The 19,819-nt window shown below is 42.6% G+C and overlaps 1 protein-coding gene across 3 annotated transcripts in view; it reads left to right on the top strand.

The window, feature by feature from the left end:
- Window positions 1-19,819, top strand: part of nos1apa (nitric oxide synthase 1 (neuronal) adaptor protein a) — a 386,732-nt gene that overhangs the window by 334,990 nt on the left and 31,923 nt on the right. For all 3 annotated transcript variants that reach the window (XM_043699831.2, XM_043699832.2, XM_087990864.1), the window contains 2 exons: window positions 6,105-6,269; window positions 17,961-18,126. In XM_043699831.2, coding sequence (XP_043555766.2) covers window positions 6,105-6,269; window positions 17,961-18,126 — 331 coding nt within the window. The remainder of the gene's footprint in view (window positions 1-6,104; window positions 6,270-17,960; window positions 18,127-19,819) is intronic.

Here is a 19,819-nt window from a genome sequence, read left to right as displayed (position 1 = left end):
GCCCTGCCCAACCACCAAACCCACCTGATGTCAGAGAGCATTCAATTCATCTGTCTGCCTCTCTCCAGTTATTTTCTCTGTTTTCCTGTAGCTCCTTTTCCCCTCTCTCCCATTAGGCCAGAGGCAGAACATACCTCAGGATTTGTGACAAATGCACACAGGTCTTTCCTGTTTTGTGACCCTTAGAATGCCAGCTTCACGATGCTAAGCATTCCCAATGCAGAAGGCACTGGCTGGAGGCAATGCATCTATAGTGCATCAACAGCTCGCTAATGTCTTATTTAACAGAAAGAGCATTGATCCCCACAGACCTTAGCATATGGCACATCAGTCAGTGTAATTTAATTTATCAAGGTAACTCTGAATGGTTTCCTTCCCCGCCTCCACTTAGAGGAATCAACAGTCTACAAACTTATAAAGTAAAATGAACCTATCCATTTAATAAACAGAAAAGATTTTCCAAACCATATCCACAGCAACAGCAGATGCGGTTAATGAGAATCCATTCACCAACCCTGTTTACCAACGATCCTCAGTTCCAAACTGGTACCAAATTAGAGTCGAGACTGTGGTGCTGGAAAAGCACAGCCGGTCAGGCAGCATCCGAGGAGCAGGAGAATCGATGTTTCGGGCATAAGCCCTTCATCAGGAATGGTATCAAATTGGACTGTTTCCTGCTTTAGAGAGTTGACGTTACGTTTGCAATTGAAAATGCATATCTAAAGTTGGATCTGAGCAAATATCTCCTCCACCATGTTGAGTGGAATTCAACGCCCCAGCCCCATCCCAGAGGTGTGATCTGAGGGTATAAGTTGTGGTCCCCTCTGCTTTCCTGCCTCTGCCAATTTAAGTTCAGGGCAAGAAGGTTCATGGGTAGTCAGTCCACCGAAAGCTTCATCAAATGTCTACATCCTAAAGTGCACATTTAATGGCCTTTTAAGGGCCTCATACTTAGTTAAATATGGATTTCCCAGAGTGAAAACAAATAGAATATATATTTTTTTAAAAATAAGGGAACCTGTTTCTCGGCATCCTACTATCGACAGGTCAGGGAGCTGTCACATGGAGAACCAGAAAAGCAGACCAGCTTTTCTGGGGGGTGGAGGTAGCTGAAAGCTTGTCCGTGTTGGCCCGAAGTTTTGTCTCCGCACAATAAGTCTCCCAGCATGCCACTCTCCCGGTCTGAGGGTCTGGGGAAGGTATGGCTGAGAGTCAGTAGGTGTTTTTGTGGGGCCTTCTTGTGGTGCAGTGGTTCTGTCCCTACCCCGTGGACTGGGAGTCCCTGGGTTTGAATCCCACCTGCGCAGAGGCATGTCATGACCTCTCTGAACAAGCTGGTTAGAAGTAAAAGATTTAAAGAAGGAAAGGAATGGGTTGGGAGGGGTGCTGGAGAGAGCATGGAGGACCACACCCTAACCTATCTTATGCCTCCGCACCAACACAACTACTGCCTCCTTGCCACCCCACCTTACCTCTATAATCCTGAGCCACCACGAGTGCATTACCTCTTGGAAAGTGGGATATCTGTCTCCAGGAGCCTACGTCCCTGACAAGCATGACACTGGCAGCGACTTTCTCGAACAGAGGCGATGCGGACTTCCTGCTGGTTGTTGCTGAGGAAGTTTGGATCATTACACTGGCGCCTACCTTGTAGTTCTACCCTGAATCCAAGGCAACAGTGCAAACAAGTGTTGTAACCTCTGAGAATGAACCTTGAACTTGTGCACTGTAACTTGTGTCTTGAAGTTTCTTTATCGACTAATGTGTTGTCACGTTCACTGATATTAATGATCTTGGTGTGCAAATGCCTCCTAATATTATGACACTCTGGTATTTCTATAGTCATCCTTATGCTGAGACCAATCATATCACAGATTAGAATCCCTACAGCATGGAAGGTATTTGTGAAGGGGGATCCGTCCGCCCAGTTTCCCTTCTGTTGACATTTGTGCATCTCTTTATACGACTTGTTTCTGGCAGTACAAGTCTCAGTTTTCACCCCCCAAATCACCCTTCCTAGTTATCAGGGGCTATGGACTGTCTTGCAGTGCCACGGTCACATTAGAACTCCCTTCACTGCTGCCCTGCCCAAGGTCAGGTAATTGGCGAGGCAGTCTGGGACATTGTCTCGTTTTATATCAGGTTAGCCCCCATCTGCTTTCAGTACAGGCATGGAAGTAATTTGCTGTAAATATGATACTATGGTAATTCATATTGTGATGACGTGGACATCCTTTGGAAATAATAGCTTTCGTATCTTAACTAGCTGAGGTTTGCAGCTACTTCGGGGAGACATATGAGGAGGGAGTAGAGGAAAATCTTCCTGCTTCAAATTGAGCAGCAAGTTTCCAATGTCCAATTTGGAAGAACGTGAGGGAAGGAGGTCTTTCAGCCTCAGTGAGCATCCTTGTGAACAGCCGACAATCTTCCTAATATAACACTAATTGTCTTCTAAATGATACCACGATCTTTCCTCCACCGCCCTACATTAAAGGTGCCCTGTTTGTAGGCTCACTCAATCAAGGCAAAAGGGCGGCACAGTGGCTCAGTGGTAGCACTGCTGCGTCACAGCACCAGGGACTCTGGTTCAATTCCAGCCTCGGGCGACTGTCTGTGTGGAGTTTGCACATTCTCCCCATGTCTGCGTGGGTTTCCTCTGGGTGCTCCAGTTTCCACCCAAAATCCAAAGATGTGCAAGTTAGGTGAATTGGCCATGCTAAATTGTCCAGAGTGTTCAGGGATGTGAAGGTTGGGTGAATTAGTCAGGGGTTAAATGTAGGGGAAGGGGTCTGGGTGCGTTCGGAGGGTTGATGTGGACTTGTTGGGCCGAAGGGCCTGTTTCCACACTTTAGGGGATTCTATGATCAATGATCAGTCCTAACATCCAAGGTAAGTGCTAAGATTGTGCATTGTTAGAATTAGATTTATTGTCACATGTACTGAAGTACAAGAATACAGTGGAAAAATTCACATGGCGCCGTCTTAGGTACAAATCTTAGATACAAAATAGAGAAATAAAGAAAAAAAGTTACATTACCTTACTGCGATTCATGGTATAAATTAGAAAATAAGAAATAAAGTTAAAAGGATAAGCGTTGCGGTCAGATAACCGGATTACAGATTAACATCACCTTGCAGTAAATCAGAGCAGGGGCATTCCACACGTGGTCTGACCAGGTTCGCAAGCCGCTGACCACCCACACCAGTCCCCAGTCCACTCCGGGCCTCCAGTCTTCACTCAGTTTAAGTACTGCTTTTCTGACCTACTTTTGTGGTTGGTTTTGACCCAGGTTGGGATTTGCCTTTTCATAGAGTTTTCGAGAAGGAAGATTGGGTGGGGGGGGGGGGGTGAGGTGAGTGTGGAGCGGTAATGGGCATGAGGTCGGAATAGTAATTAGCCATCCGGGCTCATCCTCTGGATGCATCCTTTTGTGAAGTCTGGAATTGAAGGACAGCCTAAATAACAGTGACCGGGAAACTGTCATTGACTGTCATAAAAGTCCATTTGGTTCACAGATGTCCTTTAGGAAGGAAATCTACCATCCTTAACCTGATCTGGCCTACATGTGACTCCTGACCCACAGCAATGTGGTTGACTCTTAACTGACCTCTGAAATGGCCCAGCATGTCACTCAGTTCAAGGGCATTCTGGGGATGGGCAACAATTGCTGGTCTGGTCTGTGATGCCTATATCCCATTTAAAAGAATAAACTTTTAGGAAAGGAAGCGTTATCATTCTCTGGTTTTTTTAATCGTTGAATTGTGTGGGAAAACAGTTGGTCTGGGGGCCATGGATGGAATGTTATCCTATGTTATCTTAAAAAAAAAACTCCAAATAATTAAAAAGCACTGCCGTATACAGTCAGCATAAACCAATGCTGATTTAATGACACTTAGCAACTATGTTTTACTCATTGTTTCCCTCCTGCAAGATGCTTCAGAAAAGGTATCTTAAAAAGCTGGCAAAGCTGCAGCTGACTTTATTCTCTGATAAATTAACTGAACTGAATTCACGGTTAATAACCAAGCTTTATTTGCCCAGCTTTTGTGTCCAGAAATGATGGTTCTGTGAGGTGCTGATTGCGTCTGGGCGTTTGTCCTGTATCGTGTTGTACTTTCACACATTCTGAATGCTTAACTGGGCAGTGAGTCAGAATACTGTGTTCAGATTAAATAAGAGAAGCTAAGCCTGTGGAATTGGGATACTCAATACCGTGGATTTCTCTTTTGTCCTTTTGTTTGGATGTTCGAAGCAATCAGTTTCTTTTTCAGCAAGAAGTGTAGAAAGGTGCTAGAATTCTATTAATAAGGCTATATGCTTGGCACAAAAGCCTGTACATCACTGTTTGAATCCCAATTTCTGAATCTGTGGTGTTTAATTCAGCTGGACCTTTTTGTTGCTGCCTTATACATGTCTTTATAACTGTGAAGTATTGTTTAAGAAGTTTTAAATACTTTCCCTCAACAACCCCTCCCAAAGGCGATGCCAGAGTCACTGAAAAGGATTAAGATTTAATGAAAAGTTGCTTCGTGCAGCTAAATGAGTGGTTACATTTGCGAACGGAACATCTGTGGAGCTGCATCGGAAGCCTGCAATCATCCAGGGCTTTGGAAGAAAGAGAAGTAATTTAGTCTGCAGAGTGGAGCAGAGGTACTTGGAACTGGGAAAAGTGGAACCAAAGCTCAGACTAGCCCAGGCCAAGAGCAGAGACTAATTAGGCCTCTGGTGAAGTTTGCATTGGTTTGCTTTAATGAAGTTATATTTTTGTAGGACAGCAGGGAGACCATTCATAAAATATATTCGACAATAATCAAGTCACCGATATCTAAAGTTATTGTGAAATGTGAAAAGAAGATAGTACGTTGCAGCTAATAAATCAGGTGGTAATAATGGAGATAAATGTTTTGTATGGAACTCCTCAGGCTGTATTCTAAATTCAAATGGGAAAATAGTGGCCTGCAACCATCCTCATTAAATTTTCATTTGTTGATGTTGCCATTAGCAATTTTTAGTTTTAAATCATAAGCACAATGTCAGTTCCACTGAATAATAACCGCTTTATCCATTCATGATTGGCAGTAAAGCTCCTGTAACTCAAATTTTGGCTAACAGTAATATTCAGAGCTATCACACCTTCAGATCTATTGATCAATACGCCAGAAATTGAAAGCAACAACATGTTGAGTACATACGCTTTCTCAACACGAACACATTCGGATGAAAAGTCTTCGACTTTACATAAGTGTAGAAAAGTGGCCAGGTTTTCAAACTTGTACGAGGAAGGTAATATTTCTGGTCTTGTTTTTGCAAATCAGATGGTGGCACAATATGCGCTTCCTAATTGTTAAAGAGCCATATTCAGATTGAGGTCTGTTATACAATCTGCCTTCTTAATGGCAAACAGCCTACCAACCAGTGAAACTTAGCATCATGCTCACTTAAAATAATGAGCAGAGTGCTAAACCCCAACTATATAGACTGCATCTCAGCTGTTTTGGAAAATTTGATCAGTAAGGCAGACAGAGTTACAGAAGCATAAAAATTTTGCCGAATGCCTGGTAACAATGATAGGGATACGATTTTGAAAATGCATTGTCAAGCTGAAAAGAAAAGAAATCTCCTATTACAATGACTTTATGAGGTGCAATTTAATCCGAACAACACCTTTTGCCTGCTTTTTTCAAACAAACTGGGAAACTTTCATTGCCAATGGTGTCCCTTTAATATTTTCTCAGTATCGTCTAGTAGGGAGCTGCATTGACACTTGATGACACTCGATCAATAGCCCAGCACAATCTCCCTGTTCTCAGGAACAATCTTCCTGAATCTATACATGAAGGGCAGGTGATTAAAATCCTAATGCCTTTTGGCATACTCTACCAATGACGCTTCCAATATCGGAGCACTGTTAGAGGGTTCAACTTCATTGGCCTCTGGTAAGATCAGAATTAATAAAAGAAAGCCTGACTTGCAACAATGCAGAAACAAAGCTTCCAAGCACTACTGTCTGGTAAATATTAAAGGACAGAAATAGAGAGATAAAATGATCCCATTCCTCCCTTTTGATGATAATTTTGGCATGTTTTCCCTCCTTGTCTTTCAGCTCCATGACGACAGTCCTAGCATTCTCCTGGCTACTCCCAAAATGTTGCTGCCTTCCACAAGCCAGCTGCCGTCAGGCACCCCACTCTCAGTTCACCACCAGATCCAGCTCCTTCAACAGCACCTACAACAGCAACAGCAGCAGACCCAGGTGGCTGTGGCCCAGGTAAGAAAAAGCCAGTAGGCTAGGCCTTGCTGTCGCTGTGTACAGAACTCAAACCAGTTCAACTTGAGCTGTAATAATTCCAATGTTGGTTTCAATAGAAGACTTCATTTGGGCATAGGGAGAGAGGAGAATCATGGCAGCTTACGTAAAGATTGATTGACCCAAGTTGAAAGGCAGCAGTTTGATTGACCCTTGCTTTGTCCTCCTTTCGCAATTTGTTTAATTTATACAACAGCTCTGGAGAAGTTTTTTACTGATTAAATTTGTGTTGTTGCACTCCAGCATTTCATAAAGGCGCAGCCTGTTTATGATGGCATCACGATTGGATTACTTCATATTTTCCAGTGTATGTCTAAATGGGTCCACTAGAATGGCACGGAAGCTGAAACAGTCGCATAATTAACACCACGATACTTTTAATGTAGTGGGTTTTTTTTAAACCAAGACTTGAAACATTAACAAATGGAGACCAATTTGACTATAATTCATAAATAATTTTCTTTCCTTTCTTAAATTTATGCTCCATGTAAACATCTGTATATTGGATTATGGTTTCACATCTCCCTATGTGTAATCTCCTGCAGCTTTAGAGCCATTCGAGATCTGTGTTCTTTAAATTCTCACTTCTCTTCAACTTGCTTCATATCTCCAGTCTGGACCTTTACTCATTGGGGGCAGCCACATTTTTGGAGCTCCCTGTTGGCTTTCTCACCACCTGCCTAAGTCCAGATTTCCACAGAGTTACACCAACTCCGGAAGCATTCCAAAACAGTGGAATACAGGATCTCCAATTCATTCCCAGTGCTGTCAGTCTTCACCGAGATGGGATAAGGGGACTGATAGTTGTTGAGAGTGTGTTGCAGGAAAAGCACAGCAGGTCAGGCAGCATCCAAGGAGCACGACTGATAGAAAGCCTGCACTCTGGACTTTAGGCCTGACTGGCTTCATTGTGGGATGGGATAGACAACTGCAACTATCCAAGAGTTGAGCCCACATCTGGAATACTTATAATACGTGGCCCATCAGAGGAGTCCTGATCCATCATCTGGATGTGGGAACTATTTGAAGAGTAAATTCAAAAGACAGTAATCATTCTCCTTACGCTCCCTCTTCCCTCTCTGTTCCAACTCAGTGCCGAGTCATACCCCAATGCCCTCCAATAGCCTCATTCCAACTTGGATCATTCTCCCAATGGCCCCTCATTCTCCAAGTCAACCCTTCCCTGCCCATTCAGTCAGTATGCACCATGCAGATGGGGTCTTGTGCTACTGTCCCTGCCTCTGAGCCAGAAACTTTGGGTTCAGGTCTTACCTGCTTCTGTTACACCATCTCTAAGTAGTATATTATGTAATTAATGTAATTAGTGAGCCAAAAGGTATCTGCTCAGAAAAAAAAACACCCTACTCAAAAATCTGGTCTAGAAAAAATAAGCTGCGATCCCCTCAACCCTATAAATGTGTCAATCAGACGGATCACTCAAGTATCAATATCACAGGTGTCACACTTCTTAATCTTAGACAAATAATGATTAGGAAACAGTTTCTTCTCCTTACTCTATAAAAAAACCTCAGGATTTTCAATAGTTCTATTAAATCTCCCCTTATCCTCTCTGATCCAAGAAGAACAATTTTAGCTTCTCCACTCTCTCCATGTAATTGACCTCCACCATCCTGGCATCATCCTGGTGAACCTACATTGTACCTTCTTCAGTACCTTGACACCCTCCTCCTGGTGTAGTGCTCAGGACTGTATGCAGTACTCCAGCTGAGGCTGAACCAGAGGATCCCATGGCACCGTTTTAAATATTTTATTTATTTTCTAATCAACCTGTTCAGAGAAGTTATTACACACCCCTTGGGGCTGGTGGGACTTGCATCTGTGCCTCCTATTCCAGAGGTAGGAATACTACTACTGTGTCAGAGGAGCCCTGTGGTTCTGTTTCTAAAAAAAAAAGAGGGAAGCTGTTTCTGGTGTCCTGGTCAATATATTGATGGATCTGACATGAACAGGAAAAACTGATTACCCGCTCACTATCCCATGGATGTCTAAATAAACTCTGCCTGTCTCCTGTATTGCAATAGCGGCTACACTTTAAACCACTCCAGTGCCTCTGAGTGTTTCTGAATGATATGAGATTGTGAAGGATGCTGCATTAAATGCATCTTCTTAAATGTTCTTTGATTTCTCAGACATTGTAAATTCCTTCAGCATCTAACACCATGAATGCCAGTAGGTGCTCATAAATGGAATGAAAATGTTCACCCCCTCAGTCAGTTCAGTTCACTGTCATGGTGCAGCTTCCCCCCAGCTTTGCTTATCTTCACTTGGTTTCCTTGTTATTTTTACATCGTTTCACAGGCTTTAGTGTCTATCCTAATGAGCAGTTCATGTACTGGTTCCATGCATTGCCTCATTGATCAGCTTGCTGAAGCTTGCCTGCCCAGAGCCCTCTGGTATCCATCAATCAACAGCTGCAGTCCTTTCTGATGGTGACAGAATTTGAGCTGTCTTCAGCACAGTGGAGTCTGACCATAGTTTCCAGGGGCCTGATCTTTCTGATGGTTTCCTGGCCACGCCCTGAGGACATGTCCATCTTAAGTTGATGAATCAGGATATTAACCCTTGCTTGTCCATGGAGAAATGAACTGAGCATTGCCAAATTACCGCTTTGTATTTGCAAACCTTGCTTAGTTCAACCATGTCGAACCCTTTTAGCAATCTGGGATTCACTGCCCTAAAGTGGTTTGGTTGGAGCTTGATAGATTTGTAAGTTGGGATGTCAAGAGAAAAGAAAGGTGGGTAAATGGAATTGAGATACAGACCAACCACAAATGCAGAGCTTGATGGACAGAGTGATCCAATCCTGCTTCTATGTCCCTATAAAACATGAGGATGAAATCATAATGATTGCCCAAGGAAGCGTTGCTTCAATCAGTTATGAATGTCCTGTTTTTTTTCCCTGGTGTGATTCAAAGGTTACGCTTGCAAACTTTATAAGGGGGAGGCAATGGTCTTGTGGCATTATGACTAGGCTATTAATCCAGAGACCCAGGCAATATTCTGGGGACCTAGGTTCGAATCTCGCTGTGTGAAATAGTAAAATCTGAATTCAATAAAAAGTCTGGAATTAGGAGTCTAATGGTGATCATGAAACCATTCTTGGAAAATCCATCCGGTTCACTAATGTCGTTTAGGGAAGGAAACTGCCATCTTTACCTGGCCTGGCCTACATGTGACTCCAGCAACGTGGTTGACTCTTAACTGCCCTCTGGGCAATTAGGGGTGGCCAATAAATGCTACCCTGACCAGGGCAGTCCACATTCCATGAATGAATTAAAAATAAAATAAGACTACAGTTATATCATAAATCATAGATTTCACTGACACTCTGTGACTGCTGTAAATGACTCCCGAACAATGAGGAATCGAGGAAATGGGGAGAAAAGAAGGTGGCCGATCTCCAATTCCTTGCAACCAGTGTGGCAGCACAATGGCTCAGCGGTTAGCACGGCTGCCTCACAGCGCCAGGGACCCAGGTAAGATTCCACCTTCGGGTGACTGTCTGTGTGGACAATCTCCCCATGTCTGCATGGGTTCGCTGCGGTTTCCTCCCACAGTCCAAAGCTGAGTAGATGAGGTGGATAGGCCATGGGAAATGCAAGGTTATAGGGATGGGGTAGGGGTGGATGGGTGGGTCAGGATAGGATGCTCTTCGGAGGGTCTGCCTGGACCCAATGGACTGAGTGGCCTCCTTCCACACGTGGGGATTCTATGATTCTCTCGAAACTGAGAACATCTGCTGCCATCCCTATGTCTACAGAATTTATTTGTTCAAAATGCTACAAAATCTTAATTTGAACCCTGTGCTGAAAAAATTAAATATAGCATCACGTGATTAGGATGAACTGCGTTACCTTGTTCAGTTGGAAGGAATCTGCTTCATGTTTGAGACCATATTGGGCAAACATCCCCAACTTTCAACCAAACTTGAAAAAGGGATAGAACCAAATTAAATGTTTCTTCAGGCAGACAGGTCTTAGTTTAATTTTTGGTGTTTGTGAAGGAAAAAGTATTTGAGCGGGTTTTCTTTGGCACTATTTGTTAAAATGATGAAAGGTTTCTTTTGGCTTGTCTCCTCAATGTTAGGAATGCTGCCAAAATGGTTATGGAATGACAAAGGAAATGCCATCAGTGTTTCCCTGCTGTGGAGCTGCTGTTTGTTTCTCTAGCCTTGCAGTGATATATTCTGACAAGAAGCTCATTATGGCTTTATGTACACGCACATGTTTTCTTAGTGAAGTTTTGTGCTTTCATCTGACCTCTGATGCATAAGTTAGGTTAAAGACGACAAGTATCATTGACATAGAAAAATACTGCAAAAGACACACTGAATTTGCAATGATTGATTGATTTACAAAACATGTTGCATGTTTTGTATTGTGCACTGTTTATCTAAATGTGTCTCTCTTGCTGCTCCTAAATATGCTTATTCTTCCTGGGTGTGATCCTATACCATCCCAGACGTAACATTCACACAGTGTGGAAAATGCTCCATGATACCCAACTTTTGGTATTTTATATGAAGAACTACATCCTCTTTATAAGTGATGTGATCAATCCTTCCTTGTGTGACTGTGAAAGGACAGTTTGTCAAAGCCACTTGGTTATCACTATACACTGAAACAGGACTGGGAAATAGATAGCAAAAATATTCCTTTCCCTGGTGGCTACTAAAAGGTCAAAATTCCGTAAGTTTAGGTTAAAGCAGTCCTCGTTGTCGCAATTAATAAGCTGTGTGTGATTTCAAGTGATAGACATTGTTCTCAGTTTGACACGTAATTCTTAAGCCATTGCACAAAGTCTTGGAAACACCCCATCCGCATCCTGCTAACCAAAATATAAACTCTTCATTCCTATTCTTTCTCTCCTACCAAGTACCCATGTAACACAGTCATTTTAAAATCCAGTTTCTCTCATTGAGCTAATAATTTCTTGTGGAAAGTTGTATTGAATCTATTGATCCTTCCCTATTCACCATGTTAGAGATCACACATACAACAACATTGATCAGACAGGCATGACTTTCCCTTCACCAAATCACGGTGACACCGTTTGATCAACTGATACCCATCCAAGGGCTCAGTCGCTCTATCATTGAAAACCAATAGATATCAGTCCAGGAAATCATCTTCCCCTAAGTCCCATTATCTTCTCAAATGCTGTTTTTGCTTATACTATGCCAAATCCATTTAAGTTTTACTTCTGAATAATGTTTAACTTTCCTGATAATTAGTAAGATGTTCTCATCCTTACTTGTGAAAATAGATGCATCATGTTCATTTAAGAAGTCTGACAGTTTCTTATTGTCTACTGTACTTTCACCAGAATCCAGCTGTAATGGGACAAATTTCCCTTTAGCATCCTCTTTCTCTTAATATAAAAGTAAATCTTTTGCTGTGGAGTTTTTTGGTGAATTGAGTTCTGTTCTTAGGCTCAGAGATTTGTGGCATAAAACCTGTTAACAATTTGGCAGTGATTGAGATTCCACCAATAAATATCACAGTATGGTCAACTAGAACATAGAGTCGTAGAGCTGTACAACACGGAAACAGACTGGCTTGGACAAGTTGGATCAATCAGAAACACTAAATTAACCTAGCCCCGTTTGTCAGCATTTGGCTCATATCCCCCTAAACCCTTCCTTTTCATATACCCATCCAGATGCCTTTTAAATGCTGCAATTGTACCAGCCTCCACCACTTCCTCTGGCAGCTCATTGCATATACGCACCACCCTCTGCGAGAAAAAGTTGTCCCTTAGGTCTCTTTTAAATCTTTCCCCTATCTCCTCAAACCTATGCCCTAATTTTGGACTTTCCTACTATGGGAAAACGACCTGGTCTATTTACCCTATGACCATATAAACCTTCAGCCTCTGATGCTCCAGGGAAAACAGCCCCAGCCTATTCAACCTCTCCCCATAGCTCAAATCCTCCAACCCTGGCAACATGCTTGTAAATCTTTTTTGATCTCTTTCAAGTTTCACAACATCTTTCCTTTAGGAGGGAGACCAGAATTGCACGCAATATTCCAAAAGTGGCCAAACCAATGTCCTGTACACCCACAACATGACATCGCAACTCCTCTACTCAACACTCTGACCATTTAAGGAAAGCATATTTCACTATCCTATCTATCTGCGACTCCACTTTCAAGGAACTATGAACCTTCACTCCAAGGTCTCTTTTTGTTCAGCAACACTTCCCAGTCCCTTACCATTAAGTGTATAAGTCCAGCTCTGACTTGCCTTTCCAAAATGGAGCACCTCACATTTATCTAAATTAAACTCCAGCTGCCACTCCTCACCTATTAACCCATCTGATTAAGATCCCATTGTACTCTGAGGTAGCCTTCACTGTTCACTACACCTCTAATTTTCATGTCATCTGCAAACTTACTGTCTATTCCTGGTCACAGGACTCCAGTCCAAAAAAAAACCCTCCATGATCATTCCCTTTCTCCTAGCTTCAAACCAATTTTGTATCCACATAGTTAGTTCTCCCTGGATTCCATGTGATCTAATCTTGCTAACCAGTCTACAATGAGGAACCTTGTCGAAGTCTAGCTGAAGTCCAATGTCCATCGCTCTGCACTCCTCAATCGTCTTTGTCACTTCTTCAGAAAACTCAGTCAAGTTAGTGATATACAATTTCCCATGCACAAAACCATGTTGACTATTTCTAATCAGTTCTTGCCTTTGCAAATACATGTAACTCCTGTCCAGAATCCCCTCCAACAGCTAACCCACCACTGACGTAAGGCTCACCAGTCTACAGTTCCCTGGCCTTTTCTTACGACCTTCTTAAATAATGATGCGAAGCTGCTGGTGTTGGTCTGGGGTGGACAAAGTTCAAAATCACACAACAGATTATAGTCCAACAGGTTTATTTGGAAGTCGAGAATGTAGTGCTGGAAAAGCACAGCAGGCCTGGCAGCTTCCTGATGAAGGACTCTTGCCTGAAACGTCGATTCTCCTACTCCTCGGATGCTACCTGACCTGCTGTGCTTATCCAGCACCACACTCTCGACTCTGATCTTCAGCATCTGCAATCCTCGTTTTCTCCAGGTTTGTTTGGAAACACGCTCCAAAAGCTAGTGCTTCCAAATAAACCTGTTGGATTGTAACCTGGTGTTGTGTGATTTTTAACTTTCTTAAATATTGACACCACGTTGGGAAGTATAAGGCTTGGATTGAGGCACATTGTGCCGATGGAGTAGAAACTGGAAATATCTTGATAAATTCGGCTCTGCTACTCAACACATATTTTGGTGAGCTTTAAAAAGGTGTCAATTTGTGGTATAACCAACTTAACAGTGCTTGAGACTCACACTAGATGTTCCCCAAAACTGCCATCCCTCACTTTAATTAGGCCACAAAAATTGTATATATTTTTAATTTAAAGTATGCTTGGCACTGTGCCATTTAGGAAGGTAAAGTGAGTTTTGAAAGCCAGTTTTTACTGTAAGATAATTCAGTGTGAGTGCTTTTCAAGTAAAATGTGGAAACAGGATCCCTAGCTCGATCAATCCTCAATTTAATAAGAACAAGAAAAGGTGTGTTCTTGATGATCTCGCCATTGAAGTGGTGTCAGTTAAAGTTGCAGTGTGGCAAGGTGCATAGTCTTTTCATTCACTGCAACTTCCTACATTTTGTTTCTAGCTTGTGGTTTTGACTGAATTGGTGAACAATGCTTGCAGAAACTATAATAGAAATAGCTGGAGAAACACAGCAAGTCTGGCAGCATCTGTGGAGAGAAAGTAGAGTTAACCTTTCAGCTCCAATAACACTGCTTCAGAGCAGTTCTAAAGAAGGGCCTCTGGACTTGATGTTCACTGTGCTTTCTCTCCACAGATGCTGTCAAACCTGCTGAGTTTCTCCAGCAATTGGGTATTTTTTGTTTCAGATCTTTAGCATCCGTAGTTCTTTAGTTTTATTCAAGCAGAAACTTTGTTATGGTCATTGCTGTCATTGGCAATGGAGATTTCAGGCTCTTGTTGCTGTTTTTTCGAGAAGTAGAGATTTGATTCTTGACAAATGCAAAACTGTTGATTAAATTAAAACTTTGGCATATCTAACACTCTGTACCTGAGGAACAGACTGAATGTGTTGTGTTTGGGTGTTTGTGATGATGTCGAAAGTGAAATTAATTCTGGTTACTTAGAGCATCATCATCTAAAAGCTAAGAATCTGTGTTGATGCCAATGTGCTGCATATTGAGGACTGGATGGGCAAAAGATGAGATGGACTTGTATGCATTTCCAAGATGGTTTGGGTGCTTCTATCAACTGGAATTGTAAAACCACACCTGCAAGTAAATGATAACAGGCACAATTTTTCCTGTCACAGTATTTATCAACTCTCCATGTAACATCCAGTCTGAGCCCCAAAAGAAAAGCAATGTTAGCATTACACAGGATGCGTTCTTATTGTCAGTATACCGTAATGCAATTAATATTCAGCAAATGGGCAGAAAATCTGATGAGCTCATAGACAATGCTGTCTTGGAAGCCTAGTTTGAAAATTGATGGGATAATTGACCCCTTCCCCTGTTCAAACTTTTTGCCAATTTATCATTTCTCTTATAGTCCTATTCGATGGGTGACACTGTGACTCAATGGTTAGCACTGCAGCCTCATAGTGCCAGGAACCCAGGTTCGCTTCCACCCTCGGGCAACTCTGTCTGTGTGGAATTTGCACATTCTTCCCGCATCTGGTGGGTTTCCTCCAGGTGCTCCAGTTTCCTCCCACAATCCAAAGATGTCCAGGTTAGATGTTAAATTTCCCATAGTGTCCAGTGATGTGCAGGCTAGGTGGGTTAGCCATAGAAAATGCAGAGTTACGAGAATAGGAGGAGGGGGATGGGTGTGTGTGGGATCTCTTTGGAGGGTCAGTGTGGACTTGGTGGGCCAAATGGTCTGCTTTCACATTATGGGGATTCTGTAATTCTTTGATGATTGGAATTGAAACTTGTATCTTCTGACTGATTGAAGAGCGGTTTGCATGACAAATATAAAGTAAATTTACCACAGTGTGAGTCAGTTATGTTTGTGGCCATATTAGGGTCATAGAGGCCTACAGCACAGCAAAAGGCCCTTTGGCCTATCGCTCTATGCCAGTCACAAACTACCACCTAACTATTCAAATCCTTTTTACCAGCACATGGCGTTGGCATCACAAGTGAACACCTAAACGCTACATAAATATAACAAGGGTTTCTGCTTCTAACACCTTCACAGGCAGTGAGTGCCAGGTTCCCACCACCCTCTGGTTGAAAAAGAATTTCCTCACATCTCCTCTAAACCTCTTGCCTCTTACCTTAAAACTTTGGTTCTTCCACCATTGGGAAAAGTTTCTTCCTAGCTACCCTGTCCATGCCCCTCTCCAGTCTCCAAGCAAAACAAGCCCATTATATCCAATTTCTGTTCATACCTAAAGCTCTCCAGATCAATTAAGATCTTGGTAAATCTCTGCAGTCACATCCCTCCTATAATATGAATTATGGCAATGATGCTGAAATGGAGAATTTTTATTAACCTTGGGACCTCTGGGCTTATGGATTCAATCTGCCAAAGGAAACAAGACGTAAAATGCCATGCCTGCTACCAATGCGAGAGTGAGTCTATTTGCTATATTCCATATGTTATTAGTACTCAAATCGAAAGCTGGGGGAGTTGTGAACATGGTTGTGTATGAGGATCTCTATTCAATGCCTGTGAGTTGGGCCAAGTGTAAGGTTCTAAACCGATGGGGAGAAAGATTACACAGGCAGCTCCGTTACCCGATACATTATAGGACACAAGATAATAACACTCACACCCCTCCCCCATTCCTCATTATGCAACAGCTTGTGTAAATTCTGTGTGAAAATACTGTGAGCCTGTCAGACTCAATAGATGCTAATATTCTTGGTGTTGGTAGAAAACTGTGGATATATTAAGAGGATTAGTTATTAATTGACTGAACAAGTAGTTAATTATCATGTTTGCAGTAGAATGATTGTGGTATTTGATTAGTGAACCAACCAGCAGCAAAAATCTACTGTTTAAGGCAAATATATTAACATTGGCAGTTTAAATTAATGAGCTATGGTGAAAGGTTAACAGAACATAATCTGCTGTTAGATAGGAATACAAAACCAAGTTCGTGAGGCTGCCATACATGGGGAAGTGTTTAACTCGTTTCCTTCCCTATAGTGTCCCCCGACATCCCGAAGCACTTTGAAATGTATTTTTTTTTGAAGAAAATTCTGTAGTGTAGGAAATGTAGCAATCGGTTTATACGTGCTCTCACTGACACAATGATCAGGTAGTTTACACTGAAAATGATTTTGGTTGCATGATAATTATCTTGAGGAAGACTCCCCTGCTTTTCCACAAAGATCCCACAGCACTGTTTCAATGTATCCACGAAATGGATCAGGATGTAAGGATACAGCAAGTCGTGGAGCTTAAACCATCCTGTCACTTCACTGTCACCTGGTCAATAATATCTAAACTCCCTGCCTCATACCATTTGTGGGAGCATTGACACTGCCAAGACCATTCAGGGTTTGAACAAGAAGGGTCAGTATTATGTTCTCAGGATAAGTAGGAAGGACAATTTAAAGAGGCACTCCGTCAATGCCAACATCCCGAGAACAAACAAGGGGATGTAATGTTTCTGCCCCACAGGAGGCAGTTTACAGCAGGACTGCAGGAGGAACACATTCAAGCAGGTGATAAAGGAGGAATAGTGAGAAATATTGGATAGTTAAAAACAAATCAGGAAATAACGAATGGTGGGCGAGTGGGTGCCTGGACTTGAAAACTGAATGAAATCATTCAAACTATTAGAAACCATGGACTAATACTGCTTAAGAACCAACTACATTGGTAGCGCGCTGTTTATACTGGATAGAATGTCACAGATGCAGTCACAATTTTCTTTGAAGCATTTTAAAGGAGGGACAGGCCCCTGTCATAGCAGTGTTTTGGTGGGGGAGGGGCGGGGGGTGTTGGTGCCACATCAAAAAGCCTTTTATCCTCCTAGGGGGTAAAATAACACATGCGGAGGTCATATGGTCAGATGTATTGAAGTTAGAATGTCACATGATTGTGCCAGCAGGAAGCCTGCAAACAATAAAAACAATCCTCTTTATAAAGTAAGTTTAATCACTGAGTTATAATAACTATAAAATCTCAGGTAAGTGAAGTTCTAGGTTTAATTCAAAGGAGGCTGCTATTAGAAGAATCATAGAATCCCTACAGTGTGGAAGCAAGCCATTCAGCCCATCGAGCCAACACTGACGCTTCAAAGAGCATCTCACCCAGACACCCCCCTCCATCCCGTGCATCCCATGGCAAATTCACCTAATCTGCACATCTTTGGACCATGGGAGGAAACTAGAGCACCCGGTGGAAACCCACGCAGATATGGGGAGAAGGTGCAAACTCCACTCAGCCAGTCGCCAGAGGCTGGAATTGAACCCAGGTCTCTGGTGCTGTGAGGCAGCAGTGCTAGCCACTAAGCCATAGTGCCACCCTTATTAACACTGAACGATTGCAAACCGTGTGTGTGTGTGTGTTTTTTTCTCGGAAGATTCTTCCATCTGGACTGTACAATTTAACTCTGTCCTTTTTTGTACTGGGACAGGTTCATTTACTGAAGGATCAGTTGGCGGCCGAGGCAGCAGCTAGGATTGAGGCCCAGGCTCGAGTCCATCAGCTGCTGCTCCAGAATAAGGACCTACTGAAACACATCTCACTGCTCGTGAAGCAAGTGCAAGAACTGGAGCTCAAACTTGCTGGCCACAGTTCAAGTAAGAGAATATTGGTAACTCTGTAGCCAGACCACAATAAATATTCAACTTTGGCAGCCGGTGTGGCTGATTGACATGAGAAAATGATTAGGTCGCGAAATGCAGCTCTTTGAGAGTTTGTGTTGCCAAGTATTTGTGCAAGTTCTGTTTATATTGCAGATCCCAACTTAATAAATGATCCTTTGCGCCCTCCATGGCTTTGCAATGTTTACCGCAACATATGCACATCAAATGCATCGCACATTTGCATTTTTGTGTGAATCTATGGCGACATAAACATTTCTGAGCTGAAAGAAATATTTCTGTTCTGAAAAAGCTGGGTTTTCGTTACCTTGCAGGATTGCTGTCATCATTCTCATAGAGTGCTGAGGAAAATACATTTGGGCCTTTGTAAGGGAATATATCTATTATGATGGAATTTTAATACTTATACATTTGACAACTTAATGGCTTCTTGATCTGATGGGCTGAGGAGTGGCAAATGGAGTGGTATTTAGGTATATGTGAGGTGCTGCATTTTGGAAAGGCAAAATGTGGGCAGCACGGTGGTACAGTGGTTAGCACTGCTGCCTCATAGCGCCAGAGACCCGGGTTCGTTTCCCGACTCAGGCGACTGACTGTGTGGAGTTTGCATATTCTCCCCGTATCTGCGTGGGTTTCCTCCGGGTGCTCCGGTTTCCTCCCACAGTCCAAAGATGTGCAGGTCAGGTGAATTGGCCATGCTAAATTGCCCGTAGTGTTAGGTAAAGGGGTAAATGTAGGTGAATGGGTGGGTTACGCTTGGGCGGGGCGGTGTGGACTTGTTTGGCCGAAGGGCCTGTTTCCACACTGTAAGTAATCTAATCTAATCTAATCTAATCTAAAAACAGGGCAAGACATATACACTTAATGGTAGGTTCCTGGGGAGTGCTGCTGAACAAAGAGACCTTGGAGTGCAGGTCTTTGCTCAGCAACATTCACCAGGACCTTACCATTAAGTCTATAAGTCCTGCTAAGATTTGCTTTCCCAAAATGCAGCACCTTGCATTTATCTAAATTAAACTCCATCTGCCACTCCTCAGCCCATTGGCCCACCTGATCAAGATCCTGTTGTAATCTGAGGTAACCTTCTTCGCTCTCCACTACACCTCCAATTTTGGTGTCATCTGCAAACTTACTTTTGCCTCCTGTGTTGGTATCCAAATCATTTATATAAATGATGAAAAGTAACACCAATGAATGCAAACAAACGATGGTTAGATTCTGTCTAGTTAGAGAGGCCATGTGCGTTGTTGTGTTGTAAATGTTACTTGTCAGCCCAAGCCTGGATGTTGTCCAGGTCTTGCTGCTTTTTGAACATAGACTGCTTCAGGATCTGAAGAGTTGCGAATGGTGTTGAACTCTGTACGGTGATCAGTAAACATCACACCTTCTGACCTTCTGATGGAGGGAAGATCATTGATGAAGCAGCTGACGATTGTTGGGCCTAGGAAACCACGTGTAACATGTGGTAGCAGAATCTTATGACTTCTGTCAGGGTATCTGATGCCAACTGGTTGTACGGAAGTCAGCAGTACGCTTGGGTTTAAAACAAAATATTCTAAACCAAGGGAAATGGCAAAGAAATGGAAGTTAATCATTCTTTCAGGAAAAATAAACGGAAATATTAGTAACAGTGATCAGGTTGATGAAGCAAGAATAAATCACTCTATTG

Source organism: Chiloscyllium plagiosum, unplaced genomic scaffold (genome assembly GCF_037043375.1).
Source record: "Chiloscyllium plagiosum isolate Xiang-an unplaced genomic scaffold, Cpla_swu_hap1 HiC_scaffold_9, whole genome shotgun sequence".
NCBI lineage: Eukaryota > Metazoa > Chordata > Chondrichthyes > Orectolobiformes > Hemiscylliidae > Chiloscyllium > Chiloscyllium plagiosum.
Note: the sequence above shows the minus strand (reverse complement) of the source record. Positions and strands in the feature narration are given on the sequence as shown.